The 21,226-nt window shown below is 33.7% G+C and overlaps 1 protein-coding gene across 10 annotated transcripts in view; it reads left to right on the forward strand.

Moving 5' to 3' along the window:
* mapk10 (mitogen-activated protein kinase 10) overlaps positions 1 to 19,417 on the forward strand; it is a 128,131-nt gene extending 108,714 nt beyond the window's left edge. For 3 of the 10 annotated variants that reach the window (XM_066710752.1, XM_066710762.1, XM_066710756.1), the window contains 7 exons: positions 337 to 519; positions 3,444 to 3,473; positions 6,115 to 6,239; positions 8,282 to 8,308; positions 10,861 to 10,924; positions 12,314 to 12,391; positions 17,761 to 19,417. In XM_066710752.1, the coding sequence (XP_066566849.1) occupies positions 337 to 519; positions 3,444 to 3,473; positions 6,115 to 6,239; positions 8,282 to 8,308; positions 10,861 to 10,924; positions 12,314 to 12,391; positions 17,761 to 17,903 (650 nt within the window). In that variant the 3' untranslated portion in view covers positions 17,904 to 19,417. Of the gene's footprint in view, positions 1 to 336; positions 520 to 3,443; positions 3,474 to 6,114; positions 6,240 to 8,281; positions 8,309 to 10,860; positions 10,925 to 12,313; positions 12,421 to 17,755 lie in introns of all 10 variants that reach the window. The other 7 variants (XM_066710759.1, XM_066710758.1, XM_066710757.1 and 4 more) reach the window with 7 other exon arrangements.
* The last annotated feature ends 1,809 nt before the right edge of the window (positions 19,418 to 21,226 follow it).

The following is a 21,226-nucleotide window of genomic DNA, read 5'->3' on the forward strand; positions in this document are numbered from 1 at the left end:
AAAATCACATTATAGAATTTCATAGATATGGCAGACCATGATACAAAATGAAAAGCCATGGCTTAGCAAAAATAAATGCATAATATAAGCCTTGGAAATTACAGTGCAAATTTGAAACAGGCACCTATATGTTTGTGCATAATATTGATATTTGATATTACTATAAAAGTTTTACAGTAAATGCTTTACTTTCAGAACTTTCCAGCAGAACCAAGGAGAGTAACCTCTTGCCTGTCATACAACTTAACACTATTACGTTGTCACTTCTGTGGCATCCATTGTATATCGTAGATTTTTAGATTGTGTATCTATTTTCCTGAACCATCACCATCTCAGACATTGACCAGTGGAACAAGGTAATTGAGCAGCTGGGCACACCATCTCCAGATTTCATGAAAAAGCTGCAGCCAACAGTACGTAACTACGTGGAGAACAGACCCAAGTATGCAGGACTCACCTTCCCCAAGCTGTTCCCAGACTGTCTCTTCCCTGCAGACTCAGAGCACAACAAACTGAAAGGTAAGATCTTTTCAGCTCAGAATCTGTGAAAAACAAATTGTCCAACCATAACATGATTAGGGAACTTAATGATTTAATGTACAACCAACTATAACACTAAGTCTCATGTTGTTTTAATAGTATCATGTCAGTATTTTGGACATGTTATGGGAAGTTATGTATATTTAAATATATTCATCAGTGTTCCAGTTTAGCCTAGCATTACTAATTATATCGACCTGTAAGCATGGCTGGCAAGTGGGTGCTACAAACAGGATAATATGGTAAACTCAAGTTGAACAAAGTTTTCAGATTTGCCTGCATGCTCTTCTACAAAGTAAACTAAATGTCAGTTGAAGATAAAACCACTTGAAAGTCAATGCAGTGTTATTTCACTAAACCAGCTATCTTAAACCATTGATTACAATGGGACATTTTGAATTAAACTTTTCAATGAACCTATTTAAATGCAATAGCTTGACCTCATTAACATTTTATCTTTGTTACATTTATATTATAATCATCATATCCAATACATTTCAAATCAGTGGTGGAAAATGTCACCTTCAATTCTGGCTAAATGTTTTAATGAGTATGTAGAAATATGTAAGGATCAAACTCAATATCTCTAAATCATATAAAGATATCTTTAAATAATGTAGCAATATCTGCAAACCATTTAGAGATATCTAAATAAGGTGCTTTTAAAGATATCTCTAAATGATTTGCAGATATCTCTATATTATTTGAAGATATCTTTAAATGATTTAGAGATATCTGCAAATGACTACCTTTTCATTTAGAGATATCTGCAAATCATTTCAAGATATCTTCAAATGACTTCTTGTATTTTGGCTGAGATTGTCCTGCTTCCTGCTTCCTCATTCAGTTACATAGAAATGTGTTAACAGGAAGTGATAATCTTGGGCTACATACAGGAAGTGATTTGAAGATATCTCTAAATGATTTAAAGATATCTAAAAAAAAATCAAGATATCTGTAAGTAATTTAAAATATCTGCAAATCATTTAGATATATCTGTAAATGTACTTTTAAATGAGATATATTTAAATGATTTGCAGATATCTCTAATTGATTTGCAGATATCTTTAAACCAGTGGTTTTCAAACCGGTCCTGGAGTGCCCCCTGCCCTGCTGGTTTTTGTTCCAGCCAAGGTCTTAATTGCTTAATTGAATCCTTAATTGAACTAACAAAGCGATATACTGTTACATTATGTAATTAAGACCTCAGTTGGAACAAAAACCAGCAGGGCATGGGGTACTCCAGGACTGGTTTGAAAACCACTGCTTTAAACGATTGAGATATCTTGAAATATTTGAAGATATCTGGAATTATTTGAAGATATCTTGAAATATTTGAAGATATCTTGAAATTAATTAAAGATATCTCTAAATGATCATTTGGCTTGCCATAATATACCACCTAGTTGTAGTTGAAGGTATTCATAAACTTTATATGAAACCATGCAACATGGTTTGAATAATTTAGTTTAAGAAGTAATGTCAATTAAACTGCATACTACTTTCCTATGTTATAATACTATATTACTATTGGTACTAAGCAAATATTGCCTAATACTGCTGAAGATGTATATTCACAAATATCCTTCCCTTTTAAAACTTTCATATTCAGTTTGTGTATTTTTATTGTCCCTAAGCAGGTTGTTTATTTTTCAGAACATTATAATACAGATTAATATAAGCAGGAGGGCATTATGCATGCTAGGAGGGTAGTTTTCTCTGCAGGATTGCATTTGACATATATTGCCTTATACTTGATATACATGAGAGTAAAACCCAGTCGTCCACAGCATTTAAACATCAAAGCCATTCATCTTTCTGACACAAGTACCAGTTTATATTCATCCTGCCTGCTACACCAGTAGGACACTGCCTGTTAGGAGCAGATACATACTGAGGTTAAAATATTCAAACTGAAAATGAAAAGACAAAAGGAAATGCTGAAAGCTTAACTTTTCATTTTTAAAGGAGACCTGGAAAATCTAATAAATACTAATAAGCCACTGAAAAGAACAATCTAGCTATGGCTGAAGACAATTTTTCCACTAGTCACTTTGATGACATTTCTTGTGAACACCCATATTTATTTGAATCATATTTTTTTTATTTTCCTGCAGTGAAAGTTATAACGCTTTGTGGTCCATTACAAATGCTATGTATAGAAAAATACAAAAAACTGTTCTTTTAAACAGAATTAAACTTTTTGAATGGGGGTTCAGAGTGGACAATCCTTGTGGCTATTGGATATAATAATAAAATCCATTGAGGATTCTGTGAAAACATTAATAATCAAGGAGGCAAACTCACATGTTTGAATATTGCAGGACTGCAAAATCTCAGTTTGGACAATATTCACTGAAAATAAACTTTTAAACAAAAGCAAAAAGCAAGGGCAGCTCACCCTACTCATTAAGAACAACAATCCAGAAACTTTATATTTACCACTATAATATTAGGAATCAGATTGCAATTACATCTTTCAGACTGTCTCTTGAACCAAACTAGATTAATTTGAATCCATATGCAAATTGTAAAAATATAATAATAATTGTGAAACACACTTCCCCAATTTATTTTGTTTTCAATTCTATAACTCTGAGCATCCATCCAATTGGTAGCACACTAAAAATGCTAGTTTATGATGCATACCACATACATGAGTAGCAGTGAATTACAAAAATAATGGATCATTTTGAAAATAAAAATATCAAACATTTCTGTAACTCGCAACAATTTAACAAGTACATTAATTTCAAACATTTCTTATTTATGTAGTGTTCTTAATATAATACCTTTTTATTGTACTAATGCACTGGGGCCACAATACATACTTTAAAAAAAAAAGCATTATGAAATGATGATTAAAGAAGTCTAATAAAATCTGCTGGATTCTGTCATTCCAGGACCAGGGTTCCCTCCTACCTGGATTAGAGGTATGAAAAAGTTAATACAGCACTTGCTGTTAAGGATTTGAAATTTGCAATACCTTCAATGTGAAAATATTATTTTCAAATTTCAAATTGCAGAAGATAATCTAAAAATAGGGCTAGACCAAATCAAGACTTTCACCTACTTGCGAATTGCAATGTACAGATCTGTACCTTATCACGGTTTAATTTATTATTTAAATCCTCTTCTAAAATTTATAAATCAAAACATGATAGGGTACAATTTCATGACAGGTCAAAGTTTTGATTTGTGCTAAAGCATAGTATCCTTACAGTGAAACTTTACTAACAGCAACATACAGAGAATATGTCTCTTCTATTTAAAAAAACTTAAAGACTATAGCTTACCTAAGCACCATTTAACCACTGCTTTAAACGTTGCCTGTATCTCTTGTTGCTAGACTTGTGAACAGGGATAATGGGCTCGATGCAGTGAAACATAACTTATAAACACACACACATACACAAATATGACTTGGGAGTGCTGTACAGACTGACTGGGGTGGAGCACATATTTTGTTGCTTCTTCTTTTCTCTGTTACTGAATTAGTATCCTTCCACAAACAGATGACTGACTGCTCTTTAAAATCCACTATAGTCTCCAAAGTGTCCTATCCCTGCCCGCCCCCAAGCAATAGTTCCTGATATATGTGCTGCCAAAAAATTTAGCACTATTTGTTTTTTTGTTTTGTTTTTTAGTAAAACAAAGGCATAGTGTAATTGTTTGATGAAAAAATTGTGATGTGCTGTTACATTAAAGGATAAACTTAATTAATAGTGTGTACGGAAACTGTTCTGTTTTGCAAAAACAAGATTATTAAATTAAATGTAATTATCAGGCAAGCCACACATTTTCCCCCATGTGTACACCTTTCCTAATAAAAGGAGGACACCCATCCGATGCTCTTACACTACTGTGTATGTTTATAGAGGAATCAATTTGGGAGAAGAAAGGTGTTTATAATCCAGGGAGCAGAGAAAATAAGTACATCTTTCCCCCAGTCAATCTGTATGTGTGTATTTTTACTGTATTGTGTGAATGCATGTGTGTGTGTATATATATATTATTTTCAAAAACATAATTAATGTACCAGTTAGGGTTAAACTTAAAACATAAGGAAATGTGATGCATCATAGTGTTGGATGGATGTCTCGGTTAACTACAGAGCGTTGATTGTTGTTTGTCCTACCTGATGTCTCTGTCTGGTTACTTGTGCTGCCTTGTCATTTCCACTACTTGTAAAGAGAAAGGGATGCCAAGTTAGGGTCAGAATGCCTAACATAGCATTTCCTTAGTTTTGATAGTTTTGATCAACCCATACACACTAATTTTAACACAGTGTCATAAATGTCATTGACTTCTATATAGTGTGAAATACCTGATCAGACTTTTTATTATGTGTTGTATATGTACCCAAGTATTGTCGTTTTATATATATATATACAGCTAGGATGTTTGTATACATAAAGACAGGACACACTTCATACATGTTTCTATGTAATCATTTTAAATAGCATTTTTAAATAAGCAGTGTTTGTTAGTTATCAGTTTAAGTATCTTTAGACAGTAATGTTACATTTTTAGAATGAACTGAACTGTGTTATATTTCCAGAAAAGGCAGGTAAAGTTAAGTTTAAAAGATATCAACCATTCACATGTTGATAAAAGTGTACTTTATATATGTATGCATGTATGTATTTATTTATTTTAAAATATTGATTGTATTCCATGGTGACTGACATCATTACCTGTTAAAATTATATTTTTTTAATTAAAAAAATATATTCAATATGATCACATAATCAGCAGTTTTCACAGATGACACTTTTCTTCTATAATGTTAGTAATTGATGAATTCATTTCAATACATGTATGTGCACTACTCATTTTCAAACATCATTCTGTGACAGCCTCAGCTTATATTGCAGAGACATGTAATCAGATTGATTGATTGGTTTTCATTACATAAGAGATCATTATTTAAGCAAGTGTATTTTGTTTTACATTCAAATTTAATAAGAAAAGTGAACTTTCTCTAATAAATAATGGTATTGTGCACTTGAACTGGGGTGGCCTATTTAACTGACAGCCAATGGAGTGAGAAGAGGTATCATTCAAAATTCTCATGCATCTCAAGTAGTCAATCATCCACCCCCAGAAGGACATGACTACACCAATTATGCCATTGGGGCCACTTTTCCAGGGAGATATATATTTTTTTTACAAAACTTTATTAAGGTCATGTTGTACATTGTTTGTAGCTTAGATATGTATACATTAATTCTGACTGACCTGTTAAATCTGCCCCATAATAGTAATTAACCAGCAAAGTCAAATGAATGAGAAACTGATGATATGAGAATGAAGATTCCCCTGCTTAACACAATTTTCATGACTAGATGTTCTAGATTACCAAAGTAAAGAGAGAAGCCTAATGTCATTTTTTTAAATGTTCCCTATATAGTAGTAAAGTTAAAAGAACTTGGTGTGGTAAAATGTAAGTTATTTAATCTTAGTTTCCCTGAAGGTAAATGGTAGGTCTACTCATAAAAAGGCACTTCAGTATCATTTAGCTGTTTTATGTTGGACTAACCCATGTATTGAACTTGAAATTTGTATTTACAGCTAGCCAGGCCCGAGACCTGTTGTCAAAGATGCTTATTATTGATCCTGCTAAGCGGATATCAGTAGATGAAGCCTTACAGCATCCATATATTAACGTCTGGTATGACCCTGCGGAGGTGGAGGCGGTGAGTATGGTTCAAGAAAATTCACTGTCACCTATTGATTAGTCTCTTATACTAGGAATTAGGGCTGCTTCCTATTTGTTAGGAAAGTCCACGGTACTGATTGAAAACCTGATAATGTGGTATTTAATGATTTGTTAGATGGTTAAGTCAGTTACACCATGGCCTTTTAAAACACATTTTTATGCCTGTGTTTCCTGTCATAAAAATAAAAAACAACAACTTTAGTATTCATTTTTTGCAGTCTTTTACATCACTTACCTGTCATATTGTTATTGGAAAATTAACATTTTCTTTTCATTTTTGTTTATTTGTTTGTTTGTCTTAAATCAAGTTTCTGTGGTTGGCCCCTATACTAGAACAAATGTATTGGGAGCATTCTGGAGTTAATTAGGCATGTTGAGTTATTTTATGCTCAATTACTCGCACAGTGTCCAGATTCGAAGACTCGCAGAAGGGCTTTTGAAACTGCACACTTGGGGCTTAGGGACTAGTATATAGGATATATATATGCTAAAGGATTAGCACATCATGTTGTTTTTAATGATCATTAAATTGCATGTGTACCTGCATAGGTACATGTCTGCAAAATGCATTGAGCAATTCTTGAGATGTGATATACAGTAGTGTCCGAATCTATTTGAACATCTCAAGATTTCTATTGTGTAAAACATTCCCCACATGTAGAACTGGAAATTAACAGACATAATTAGATTTTCAGTTTGGAACTTAAACTAATGGTGCGTTAGCCAGCTTCCTCTTTGCAGATATTTTTATTTGAATGTGTGGACTGAATATCAATAATAATAAAACATATTTTGTATATCAATGATAATTATGATTACTAGATTCCTTTTGCTTTGGTAATCATAAACATTCGATATTGGCTAAATATCTCAAAACAGATGTGCACTCCAAGAGAAAGAAAGGAAATTGAATTCTAGAAAACAGCTCATTGAAGCTGTTTGGGGTCATCTTGGAATATGATCTCTCCCTAATCAGCTGATGGGAAAGCATAGATACTGTAGTACCTGATAATGCTCATCCTTCTATTAATTTACAAGAGGATGACCTGCACAAGGATGCACACAGGTCCATGCATTTAACCATCTGTGGCTTTGTGTTCCTTTTTTATCTTATTGTTTTTTTAAATTGCATGTTTGTTATATTATTTTCATAAATAAAACCAAACAATAATTTTGAGTGTGTGCCTACCCCCCCTCTCCACCCCCTTCTCCAAATACACACAACAAATCAATTATAGAGAAGTAATGGGTTGTTCCAATACATTTGCACACTACTGTATATATCTGCTGAGACCTTCATCAGTGTGAGAATACGTTTAGACTGGGTAAAAGTAATTTTTTAGCAGGTCTCTTTACAGTGAAGAAGATTTGGTATATAATATAACTTACAACAGACATCTACTAAGGAAATACTCACTTATTTTATTAACTTTAACAACATTGTATTGGTATCATTATACGGTGTGTAAAGAAGTTTAAATTAATAAATATTCTAATAGAGAGTTATTTAGTATTACCCACACTAATGCCTTGACTAAATCAAAACTTAAACTCATCTGCTAATTGCAAATTTAAATCAGTTATTGATAGTCAGTTTACATTATGTGGAAGGTATATTCCTGAGTGAAACAAAAAGTTGCCATATAGTATTGGAATTGGAAGTTTTGATTTGGTCAGGGCCTACATTTTATTAGTCCCTCAGCATCATCATAATGGCCGATTTATTTCCTTTTTTTTTAATTAAGTGCTGATATGTAAGCCTGTTTAGAACAACTGAATCTGTTACATATTGTAAATGGATATTATTTAAAATATGTAGCATGTCCATTTTTTATAAAGCATACATTTTTAAAAGTTTATTCATGGAAAAATTAAATACTGTTGTCCTAGAAAAATGTAATATTCTCGGCCATCTCTGATTTGTTTTCTGTCCAGATACAACAAAAAAGTTAGAATTCCACCTTCCCTCAACGTGTCTGTTTTTTTCCCCTTTCTACTATTATTTTCATGCTGATGAAGGGCCAAGATCTCGTCCAAATATCCATGGTAAATAAATAATATTTTACCTCAAGAAACTGTTTAATTGTTAACTGATAAAACATGTAACCAAAATTTTACAACAGAAGTGAGGAATTGTTTTAAAGAGGTATGTTTGTGTGCATGTCTTTGTGCTTTTATCAGTAAGTGGAAGCAAAGTTGCCAGATCGCTTCCGCCAGTGGAGAATCTTTTCAACAGAAGGGAAGTTGTGATTAATCTGAAATTTGTCATGAAGATATTTTAAAACTGATACAATGTGACTAGCATGCTCCAGATGTCAAGATGTCTTTTATTAATTTGATTCCTTAAAATAGTGAACTAGTTTGATGGTATTGATCATGAAAAATGTTAACCCAGAATCCCCAAGACAGTGCTTACTCCACTCCGTACAGTAAAGCTCCACCTAAAGGAAAGGTTTCTCATCTTTCTGTCTATCCACTCAGCCTTTGCTAAGGAACAACGTTATGCCAAATTAAATTTGCCATGACTGATACTGAAACTCATTTCACTCATTGTAATATCTCAAGGACAAATAAGGTGCTGGTTAAGCTATAATTATAGCAAGTTATTGAATGAATCTCAAAGTGTAACCTACCTTAGGAACAAGCATATCCAGGTAGATTTCTGACAGACAAGACATCACGAGGATTATATAACTTAAAAATATACTTTATCAGTATAATATTTACATATCGTAAAATCTAGGAATGTTTTAGGTCTACGGATTACATCAAGTGGAGCTTCACTGATTGGATACCAGTCCTCCTCATCGATTGGACACAGAGTGTCTTGATTTTACTGACCCACTGTCACATTCGGAGGTAAAACACAATAGAGGTCTGCACTGGGGTGGTCTAGGCTCAACATGCAAGGAAAGATGGACCTCCATGTTGTCCTGGACAGCATTATCACAGCTGTTAGATACTGATACTGAGACAGATCCTTCATCTCATTGTGTAATGTAATGCTGGTGCTTCCACAAAGGATCACTGGTTGGTTATCTAGAAAATGAAGCAACTAAGAGGATTTGTACAGTCCAGTGAGATCTCCTGAAAGTGTTTCTGAAAAAGCACTGTCTCTGAATGGGATCATGTAAAAAAGTGACAGACATACAGAGTCGTGATTGTGTGCAAAAACACTTGTGTTTGATAACTTCATTTTCACAGACTATTGTTTGGAGGGTAGTACTTGCTTTTTAATCAGTTCAATTAATATGTTTACATACCTTATTTTTATTATTATTTATCAAATTGCAATTAACCTTAATGTATTAACTCAGTCAGGAATTACATAAATGGCACAGAATGAATCCCCTGGTCCCTAGCAAAAGTTGAGAACTATGAATATATGATGACTGTTTGGCAGTGATGCTACTTTTATTGAGTATGCAGTATGTTATATGTCTTCATATTTATGTCACTTTAGAAGCATCATAATGACATTTGGGAAAATATATTACCTGTTTGTTTGCTTTCTTCTTTTTTTTTAATGGAAAATAAAGGTGCAGTGAAAAATGAAAAAAATATATAATCTCAAATCAAATTCTACACTTTTTTATGGCAACATTTGCTCCACTTTTTATCTAATTTCTAATGTGCTTGGTACTGCTACTTTCCAACACTTTTGTAGTTATCTAATTCCCTTTTAAATTTCAGCAATGTGCTACTCTAAGAAACCATCGGACAAATATGTAATTATTTTTAGTGTGTGTGATTATTTTACCCTTCTTAAATGGTTTTCCACCTCCATTATAATCCACCATTTTAATCCCATTTTACTTATGTTTTCCATTTAACTTCTTTGTACCTTAACATTCTTAGTTATGGAGTGACATGCTTTTCTATACTTCCTTATACTTTCTCCTGCTTCCACACTACCAATTCTTGTGCAGATGCTGTATATTAATTATTCTATTGTGTCTCTGTCTCTATGGTCCTTTTGCAGATGTTTTGGCTTTTGTTACTTATACAGTCTCTGGTTTCCTGTTGTTAGAGTGATACAGACAATGGGCCAGATTAAATAAAAACTCTGACCCACCTGCTAATAGCAAGCTACAAACCTGTTCATCATAGTGGTTACATTTATGATTAGAAGAAAGTGTCATCTTACTAAAAATGAAGCCACAACTAAGTGCAGTTCTGTAGTTTTCTATTAGTGGGTGGGTCAAAGTTTTGATTTAATCTGGCCCAATGTTTTATGTTCTTCAGTTAACCCTTATTTATTTAATGTGATATTTTATTAGTAGCGCTGAATAAACATGAAAGATGTAGTAATTTGACATTTTTTATTGTATTATTTTTGTATGAAGACATATTATGTCATATTTTATGTTCCATGATCATATATGTTCTTCCTTAATTTGATGTGTATTTTGGCCTTTGAATTGCCATTTATGCAAAGTAACCGTTGAGTGTTTTGTTGTTTCTTGTTTTGTGTATTGTTCATTCCTGTTTTGATCTTCAGGAAATGAAAGCTGGATTTGGTCAGGCATGAGTGCACTCTAGAGGTGATGGTCAATTTACCTTTAGTGAATTTTCTGTCTTCCTTTTGTTCTCCCCAGCCTCCTCCACAGATCTATGATAAACAGCTTGATGAAAGAGAACATACTATTGATGAATGGAAAGGTAAACACCTCTAATAATTTCTGAATTGTGAAGGGGACATGTGCAATATGTTTGATTGCAGATTATGCTTTTGAATTACATTAAAAATATCAGATTTTGGCATGTAAGTTTTGTATTGTTAGTTTGTTTTTTGTAAAACAAATATATGTTGAAGGTTTAACCAAGAATGGATGCTTTAATCATACAAGTAAAATATGTCCCTAACCTTTTTTTTGTCAAAAGACGGAAGCACTTTAACCTTTAAAACATAAAACTACCCCTCAAGATATTAGGAACAATTTCCTAATCATCTAAAGCTGCAACAACCCCTCCCACTCTGATGTATTAAATGTATTCACTTTCCTTTGATTTCTGTCCACTCTAATACTGATTCTGAAGCCAATTTTACAGATTAAGTGATCCAAAAAGGAGTGAATTTGATTTAATGTAATTAAAATTGTTTTGCTGCCTGGATTCTAGTTTATTGTGGTAATAAGTTTATGTCAGATGGCAGGAAGAATGCTGATTTGATATGGCAGTACAAATTGCCTACAATTAGAAGTAGAAAAAACAAACAAATACAATCATAGCATCCATATTGTAACATCTGTTCATAAGCAAACAAGTAAAATTCTTGTTTTTGTCAGATTCGTATACAGGGTAGTCTTATTGGAAATGTATTACATTGTGCTAAGCAAGATACAGCTTACATACAGGAATATGTATGTGTCAATACATCAAAACCTCTCTCTCCAGCTGGATAAAGTTATTTCTTGTGTTTGTGCAGCAGGACAGAAGATATCGGTTCTAACCTGGAGGATCCTTCACTTTTATTTATTTTTAAAGTATTCACTATTAATGTGGTTCTCCTCTTTTGATGTATAAATGCTGTATTTTTGTTACATTAAGTTTCCATTTGTTTTTAACTTTAAATACAATTATTTAAAGAAATACTGAACTGAATACTGTGAAAAAGAATCCAATGTGAAAGACATCACTGATAGTAGGTTTGACTGCTTCTAGCATGAGCTGCTACATCCTAGAAGGACTGAGGCAAATTATTTAATTTAATTTGGATGTACCCATGAATTGAAAAAACAACAACATTTATACATATTGTTAGCAAATTCAAATTTAAATAGCATTTTTCACACCTTAAAAGATAAGTGTGTAGGACGGTATACATTTGAGCTGTTTTCTGCATGGGGGGTTACAATTTTTAATATTAAATATAGATTTTCTATCTGTCTTTAAATAAAGATCTGCAGAAGACCCGTGATTCACATTTTAGTTAGGTTTGTGTGTGAACCTTTGATTTCACTTACTCTAGAAGCAGGGAGGTGTAATGATAAGACGGGTGAAGTGGAAGCAGTGAATACTGATTCTAATGAAATGGTATTTTTCTTTCAGAGCTAATCTACAAAGAAGTAATGAACTTTGAGGAGAAAACTAAAAATGGTGTTGTGAAGGGACAGCCTTCTCCTTCAGGTACTCTCAGTACATAACCTAATCGTTCTGTAAGTGAATTTAAAAAATAATTGGGTTCACATTTAACTAAATCTCCATTGTGCTTAATTCATTCGTCTTTGTCAATCATTATGTATCCTTAACTTTTATAACTTTTAGAAAACACAGATTTTAATATAGTGCCTTAATTAAACCATTTTGTAATCTCTATTTAGTCAAGTTACAATTTCATTAAATACACATTTTACTTGAATGTGATTTACAATGTCAAGTACGAAATTCTTTGTTTCTTTTAAAGTGGATTACAGTACTTGCAGAAAACATACTGTATTTCTATTTATGATGGGTGTAGGCATAGAAAATTCATGAGACAGGTCATGTGCATTACATTGTATTTCCATATCTTTGTATGCATATGTCATGATTTAAGGATGGAGTTTGTGGTCTGTATTGATGTGTGTTATTCAGTCAGTAATCCATACAGTAACCAATTAAATAACAGCAATAAAAACATAATCCCTACAACACTTGGTAATCCTAGTACGGCACCAAGCAGATGATAAAAGGCTTTATGTAATATATCACTGACTTTAAAAACTATTCTGTTAACAGCTGGCAGGTGGATGATTTATTATGATATCCTAGATCTGTAGAATTTCAAATAGGTTTAAAATTCATATATATATATATATTTAAGAATTGATTGTATTGCTTATTTATAGTTATTGACTGGAGAAGTTAAAAAGTCCTATCAATATCACACTTGGTGAGGTTTATGACTGTGAGGTTTGTGAATCTCCAAGTGGATTCAGCACCTTTTTGTGATAACGTTGAATAGCATTTTTATAAAATACCTTTACAAAAATTCAGAATGGAGGCTTGTACATTTTTAAATCCACACTAGAGGGCAGTACATTGCAAACATTAGTGTATCAGGGAAAAGACACTGCTAAACATTTGGCATTAAGAAACCAACCATGCAAAGTAGTGTCTTATGTAATGTCCCAGCGAATGCCTATCCTTTAAAGCAGATTAAGTTAAGCACCTAATTACAAGACATTGAAGAGGCTTTAAATTCACGATTTAGAAGCACATTGGTTAAATATAGGACTGAACTTTTGTCTGAGATATTACCATAGCTGTTCTAAAAGTCCTTGTTCTTATGTTTCTGAACTCTGTTTTCTCACATTTTTCATATATAGCCATGCAATCAGTCATAGATAATTACATTAAAGGCAGATGATGAATACAATTTGAAGTATTGAATACCTCATCATTTGGACAAGCTTGCTAGTGGGTAAAGTCTGTATGCTTTGTCCTCTGACAGCTACACTTTACTTGATTTTTTGTTTTAATATAATGTAAGAATAATATTAAAACACCATGTCAATAAAATAATAGATGGTAACCTTAATTTATCAGAAAAACACAAATTAAGCAAACAAGCCACAGTACATTAGAGAACCTAATACATGTATCAAGTCTCAATACACAGACATTGAATCCTTATTTCATATTATTAGAGGTAATTTTGACAGTCACGTAAATAGCTTTGGACACTCTCAAAGCGAAAACGGCAAAGCTAAATATGTAATGAACTATCCAGCAGCTGCATACTAATTTATCAGTGTATTGTGTCCTCACTGGTGAAAATCCAAGTCCTTTATGATATAAACAGCACAGCTGCCTTAAGACTTAAAGACCTATGTTGTTTCCAGTCACTGCCTTGGAGTTTTTTTGTAGTGGTTTTTTACAGATTTTAAAAATGGCCTGATAAAACTGACCAGACTCTGAAAGGTCAGAGATCTGGAGAGGGAGAAAAGTTGAAAATCACCACTTTATATAATTTCTTATTCATTAAACTAACACAATATAAGACTTGAGCCTGGTATTTATGAGACCGTTTGAAGTCTCATAGACAAAACCTTGTCTCACTGATTGATAATAAAAAAATTCTGTACCAAGCAAATTAGAGCAAAGTAGTGTGACATAAGGAATTACAGGCAGCAACATTACTGCTGTTACTTTCACAACTTAAATGACTAAAGGTTAAAGAATCCCTGCCTTTTTACAGATGTGATATAGCATGCTTTTCACAGTGAGGCCTTAATGATTTGTTATTCTCTTAGGAAGATGTACTAGGTCATTTTCAGACAGATCTTCTCCCAGCTGTTCTTGCTTTATATCTCTTTTGTGATATTGTGTTATGCTAAAGAATGTGGCAGACATGTTGAAGATGAGATGACCATAAACTCTGTTGGAAAGTGGAGAGCTGCTGCACTGTGACCATTACCCTGCACATACATTGTGTGAGGGAGATGCAGCAACAGCAACTGAAACTGGCCAGTATTCTTTGTATATTAAACTTTAATTACAGGCTCAGGGAAAATTTGTTTTTTGAATAGAAACTCAGCCTTGCAGTGCTGGCCAGTGATTTAATGACATTTAAGTTATTTTATGGCCCTGAAGGATTATAAAATCAATAGCAAATATAGTAAATTCAAATTTAGCTCTTCTGTTTTATCTAGGTGATAAACAGGAGATTAATGCTATAAATGGATTCCATTTTAGAGGGTTTTCTAATGGGATTGCCAGCATGAAACACACTGCTCAGTTTCATTTTTGGTACAATATAAAAGCTAGATTTTTTCAAGAAGCCATAGTACAGGAGGTGTCCTGTTGAACATTTTACATACCTGATTTGAAACAAATTCAGAGCAGATAGTTTATTACACAGTATTATTTTTAGTTTATTTATTATTTATTAGTGAAATATGAGTCCATGACAATTGGTGCCCATCAATTAGCCCCACAACAATAAAATGACTGTTGTTGTGGCTGCTTGAAATTAAAAGAGGAAAATCTGAGACTGAATTTAATTGTATTGAAGGTGAAATAAATACAATTGCAGTTTCAATCATTATAAAAGGAGTACTGTTTGTTTTGGAAAACATTAGTTAATATTACACATTGTATTATTTCTACCTCCTGCCTAGATGTATGTTGAATTTCAGCTTTCTGTCTGAAGTCAGAGCTCTTTAGTTGTGTAATACAATCATTAGTGATGCTTTTTCGTTCTAGAGTTCTAGAGTGAGGTTGGTTGAACTAATTTCACCACAAATCTGTACTGAGTTTGTTTTTAGAGATTTTGACTTATTATTCTTACAGCGTATGTTTCCCTCCAAGTTGAAAGGAAGCTAGAATTTGACTTGCCCTGAGGAATACAGCTGTGATTTTGAAGGACAGAAATAAAGGCTTCCTTGCACAGCTCATTTTCATTTTCAATTTAGGGCTTTGATTGGAGTTATTTTTCATTTCCTTGTTTTTTGTTTTTCTCTACGAGTTTATGGCATTACATGATATGCAGTAGGAACAGAAACCTAATTTTGCCATCCCTGCTTACATTATTACTACGCAGACAATTGAGTAATTTCAAAATCAGCTTTAAAGTTAATTGACACATTACATTACTTTTCTCCAGTGAGTATAACATACATGAAATGATAAAATGTGAAAGCTTTAATGATATTCCCCCAAATTATTAAATTTCATCTTTTAATACTGATATTAAAAAAAAAAAAAAAAAGATGTCAGTTATGGAAATTGATATACAGTTTATTGGATAAAAACATTCCTTGCAGGACTTTAATTTATCATTAAGGGGATATTTTATGTAGATGAAAGCAGTTAGAGTCATATTATACAGTGTATCAATAGCCACACTTACCACACAAGATGATTTATACCATTCTGTATAAGTTGTAAATTGACTGAAAATAACAATATGGCTGATCTCAAATATACAATCTTCCAGAATTTTAAGAACCCTCTGATTGGATACTATTCTGATAATCTGGATAGCAATAAAGAAAACATGCTAAGGGAATTGTTGTTTTGAAAGTAAAATCAACATTTCATATTGATTGAACTACTTCTAAGATGCCAACATGTTGCTTCTGCATGTCTCTTCCAATCTTGGCTGGGATTAAATCAAAACCTTGACCAACCCGCTAATAGAAAACTACAGAGCTGTACTCAGTTGCGGCTGCATTTTTAGTAAGATGCCACTTTCTTCTAATCATAAATGTAACTGCTATGATGTACAGATTTGTAGTTTGCCATTAGCGGGTGGGTCAAAGTTTTGATTTAATCTGGCACCGTGTTTTTCCTATGTCAATTTGTTTGTAATCCTGTTAATGAAGCCCTACTGTGGTACTATCTTTCATTGCTATATTGGTAACACTTTATAATAATATCGTGTTGTTCCTCAAGAATTAATATATGAATACCACAGGATTAAAACATCAATATCTTATGCACATCATCTAAATTCTGATGTTGAGCACATGAAGTACAGCACAATCACATGTTAATCCTGTGGTATTAATATATTAATTCATGGCACCACCTTATTTTAAAGTGTGACTGCATTATTTAACAAGCTTATCTGCTTTAGCAAATTGCTTATAGGAGAAGAAGGAACCTGAAAATAACAATAATAATAAAAATAGAGGTGAGAACTGATAAATAAAAAAGTAAAAAGACAATAAACAAGATATCCCACTCTCCCACCTTATTAAAGTTTACAATTTGAAACTTTATTTTGCTTGCAGTATGTATTTTTACTAAGCATACAGGGTGTTAGATACAGACAATTAACCCAGCTGAATATTTACAAAATGCATTTGCTGTTTTAAATCATTGTACTATGATAATGCAGTAAAGCACACTGGTAAACTTTCAATAAATGTGATTTGGGCTTTAAACAGTAGGATACTTACCAACAGCTCCATCCTTAACTTGCATTCTCTCATGTCTAATACCCTAAGGTTTAACGATATTGTTGGTTGTTTTGTTTTTTATGGTACTTTCACACCTAGTTCACTTAATTCAAATTGTGCTTCACTAGCAGTCAGACTTTTTCTTTCACTCTAGGAAAATGTAATCAAACTTGAATTTCTTTGAAAGTGAATTCAAGTTTGTCTGTGTCGTCCACTTGCAGCTTCATGCGAACCAGGATTCTATCAGTTTCATTTTGCACTTTTCCAAACAAGGCTGGGCAGTTACTTTGCGTTTGAGTGTCATTTCCACAGTTTGGATGGCTGTTTGGGAACCAGAATGTGTTTGATTTCTCATTACTTAACAAATTGGTGGAGCAATGTTGCAAACGTACCGAGTTCACTTTCAAATGAACTGAGACCACCCCTTTCTAGTGGTTTTTGTTAGTTTGTGTGATTACCCCACTATCAGAGGCTTCACATATAGCGCCAAACATACCAAACCTCATTTCAATCCGCATCAAACCATAGGTGTGAAAGGTCCCTAAAAAATGGATTTACGATTATCATGTTTTAGTTTTAATCCTATTGCTGTTCATTTTCTTAGCACAGGTGCAGCCGTGAACAGTAGTGAAAGCCTCCCTCCATCCTCCTCCGTCAATGACATCTCCTCCATGTCCACTGACCAGACCCTGGCCTCCGACACAGACAGCAGCCTGGAAACTTCTGCAGGACCCCTCGGTTGTTGCAGGTGACTAGCCGCCTGCCTGCGTAACCCAATGTTCTTCAGAAGGTGAAATGCTACAGAGTAAGAAAAAAAAAAGAAACAAATCAGCCTGCGTCTTCATTATTAAATTATTAAAGAGTGTGTGAGAGATAGAAAAAAGAACAAGCTGAAATGTATATTTATTAACTTATAGTTGCTTTGCTTATAACCTCCTTCATACGGCATTGAAAAAAGCTTAGACAGGCATCTTTCTGTAAAGTGTAAATTACTGGCTGACTACCAACAACCCTGCAAGCTTCTGTACTTACATTGATATGGCAAGGTGGGCCTTTTATTTTGTGATTATACAAGCCTTTTTATCCCAATGTTAGTAATCCCTTAATATCTTAATCAAACTTGATGTGTTATTGCAACTCATATTGCCACCATAGATCTGAAATCAACAGAATTTGTGTAATGTATGTGATTAAAGTTGGGGAAGGCTTTGTACAGCATCCCTGTGTACATATGTAATTCTGTACAGCTGATAGGTAGCGAGTGTGTGGGACTGTTGGCCAGTATTGGAACTGCTGCACACCTTGTCATATCATGACTTCGACCTTAGTTGCCCTTTCCTGTAGTCCTGCATGATTAAAACTGCTAATTATATGATAAATAAGTATAAAGATTTTGTTTATAAAAAAAAAGTGTAATTAATTGAAATTTGGCCTGTTCAACAATGTGGGAGTTTTTCGGCAAAGGATATACCTGAGCTGCAGGGGCGAAGGTGAATTACTGTCATATGAAGAGCTCAAACTTTGATTTTGTAGCTGTTTGTGTTATCAATCTCCTATGGCATTACAGTGCTATCCTGGGTGTCACACATTTTTGCATGACATAATGGGCATTGCTCGTAAAATTGAAGGTCACTTTCTCTCAAGTGTCACTGTAACTGGGGTGTTGAGTGGCGGCAGCCTTATATATTTGTAAGTGAGGAGAATACAGAGAGTACGGAGTCTTTACCTCATGACAGTTTGTGTTTGTGTTTCGAGGGGTGTAAAATGCAGACAGCACTTTTGTTGCCATGTGCACTGATTTTTTTATTTATTTCCACCAATATCTGCTTATTATTTTTGAAAGGGAAATGGATATAGCAGACTACCTAAAATAGAAAATCTGGATTGTATGTTTTGTTTTAGTTTTTGGTTATTTTGTAAATCTAAATTTGGCAAGTGCCTTTATATACATAATTGTTTTCAACCCAAAACAAGTAACCAAATAAACTCAGTAGGGATTAATCCAGGCGAACTGAAGTTGGTTTCACAACAGTAGGTCTCATTTAATCTCTAGTTATTATATTGGATGTCATTGGCTGACACACAGTCTGCTGTGAAGTAAAGCAATCTCTGCTGGGCAGCTTGAGCTTTACAGCTACCATATGGTTTTTCTCTGGAAGTTCTCTTTTGCAGGTCAGACTACATCTCTTATTGCACGATTGCCTCCCAGCTCTTCTGGTTTTCAGAAGCCTCCAAGATATATACAGTACTGTGCAAAAGTTTTAGGCAGGTGTGAAAAAATTCTGTAAAGTAAAAATGCTTTCAAAAACAGACATGTTAAGTGAGTGAGCAGAAGACAAATCTAAATCCAAATGTTTGGTGTGACCACACTTTGCCTTCAGAACAGCATGGCAACAACTCAACTATGCACGAAATCACAGGAACTGGGGTGCAGAAAAATGGCAGCAGGTGCTCTGGACTGATGAGTCAAAATGTGAAATATCTAGCAGTAAGCAGAAGGCAGTTTGTTCGCTGAAGGACTGGAGAGCGATACACGAATGAGTGTCTGCAGGCAACAGTGAAGCAAGGTGGAGATTCCTTGCAAGTTTGGGGCTACATTAATGCAACTGGAGTTTGGGATTTGGTCAGAATTAATGGTCTCCTCAATGCTGAGATGTACATAGATACTAGATAATATGCATAGATAGTAGATACTTATCCATCATGCAATACCTTCTGATTGGCCCCAAATTTATTCTGCAGCATGACAACGACCCCAAACATACAACTAAATTCTTTAAGAACTATCTTCAGCGTAAAGAAGAACAAGGAGTCCTGGAAGTGATGGTATGGACCCCACAGAGCCCTGATATTAACATCATTGAGTCTGTCTGGGATTACATGAAGAGAAAGTGAAGCAGCTGAGGCTGCCTAAATCCATAGAAGAACTGTGGTTAGTTCTCCAAGATGTTTGGGCCAACCTACCTGCCGAGGCAAAGAGTGGTCACACCAAATATTGATTTGATGTAGATTTTTCTTCTGTTCACTCACTTTGCATTTAGTTAATTGATCAATATAGGGCCGGATTAAATCAAAACTTTGACCCACCCGCTAATAGCAAACTACAAACCTGTACATCATAGCGGTTACATTTATGATTAGAAGAAAGTGTCATCTTACTAAAAATGAAGCCGCAACTGAGTACAGTTCTGAAGTTTTTTATTTGCGGGTGGGTCAAATAGGCCCATAGTCTATATATGTCTATTTCTGAAAGCATTCTTACTTTACAGCACTTTTTCACACCTGCCTAAAACGTTTGAACAGCACTGTATGTCTGTGTCTGTGTGTGTGTGTGTGTATTTGTCCATATACAATGATGCATCAGTATTATGGGACTATCAGAACCAATTCACTGAATTACAACAAATATTTATTTTTATGATTTAATCTATTGATTTTTTTTTTTAATTCAAAATAAATTGCATATTTTGCTATAATTTTACTGCATTACTTTTAGCAAGCCCAGCTGCACATCATGCATTAAATTACAAGTGTTTTCTTCTTTCTCATGTAAGTACTTTATGTATAGTTTGGCTTTATATAAAGGGGTCATAATTATATTGAAAAAAACACCTTTGCTGAAAGGTTGATTTACTGATGGTACTGCTTGGTGTCAAAGACTGAAACATGAGAATGATCAAAACACAGTGTCAGCATAAATCTAAATCACTAGGTTTTAGAAAGGATCCCCTAAACTGTGAAACAGAAGCTATCATATATGCAATATGTGATTGTTAACAAGTGGGGTATTCTGATCTTATTTTGTTTGCTGTAAACTGTCCAGTTTGACATTTACTTTTGAGAATATGAATGCATGTTAATAGGAAGCAGTAGTATATGCTGATACATGCTTGTTTAGTTGTATTTCAGTATGAATGTCCAGGTAACCCCATAATTCTAATTCTTTATTTCTGCATTACAACTTTTTTATGTTGGGTGAACACTGTTTTATGAGCCAGAAGAAAACACACATACAAGAAAAAAATATATATATATCTTGTTCAATATTTTTAATTGGAAATGTAAAATATAAGGT

This window comes from Amia ocellicauda, chromosome 8, assembly GCF_036373705.1.
Source record: "Amia ocellicauda isolate fAmiCal2 chromosome 8, fAmiCal2.hap1, whole genome shotgun sequence".
NCBI classification, from domain to species: Eukaryota; Metazoa; Chordata; class Actinopteri; order Amiiformes; family Amiidae; genus Amia; species Amia ocellicauda.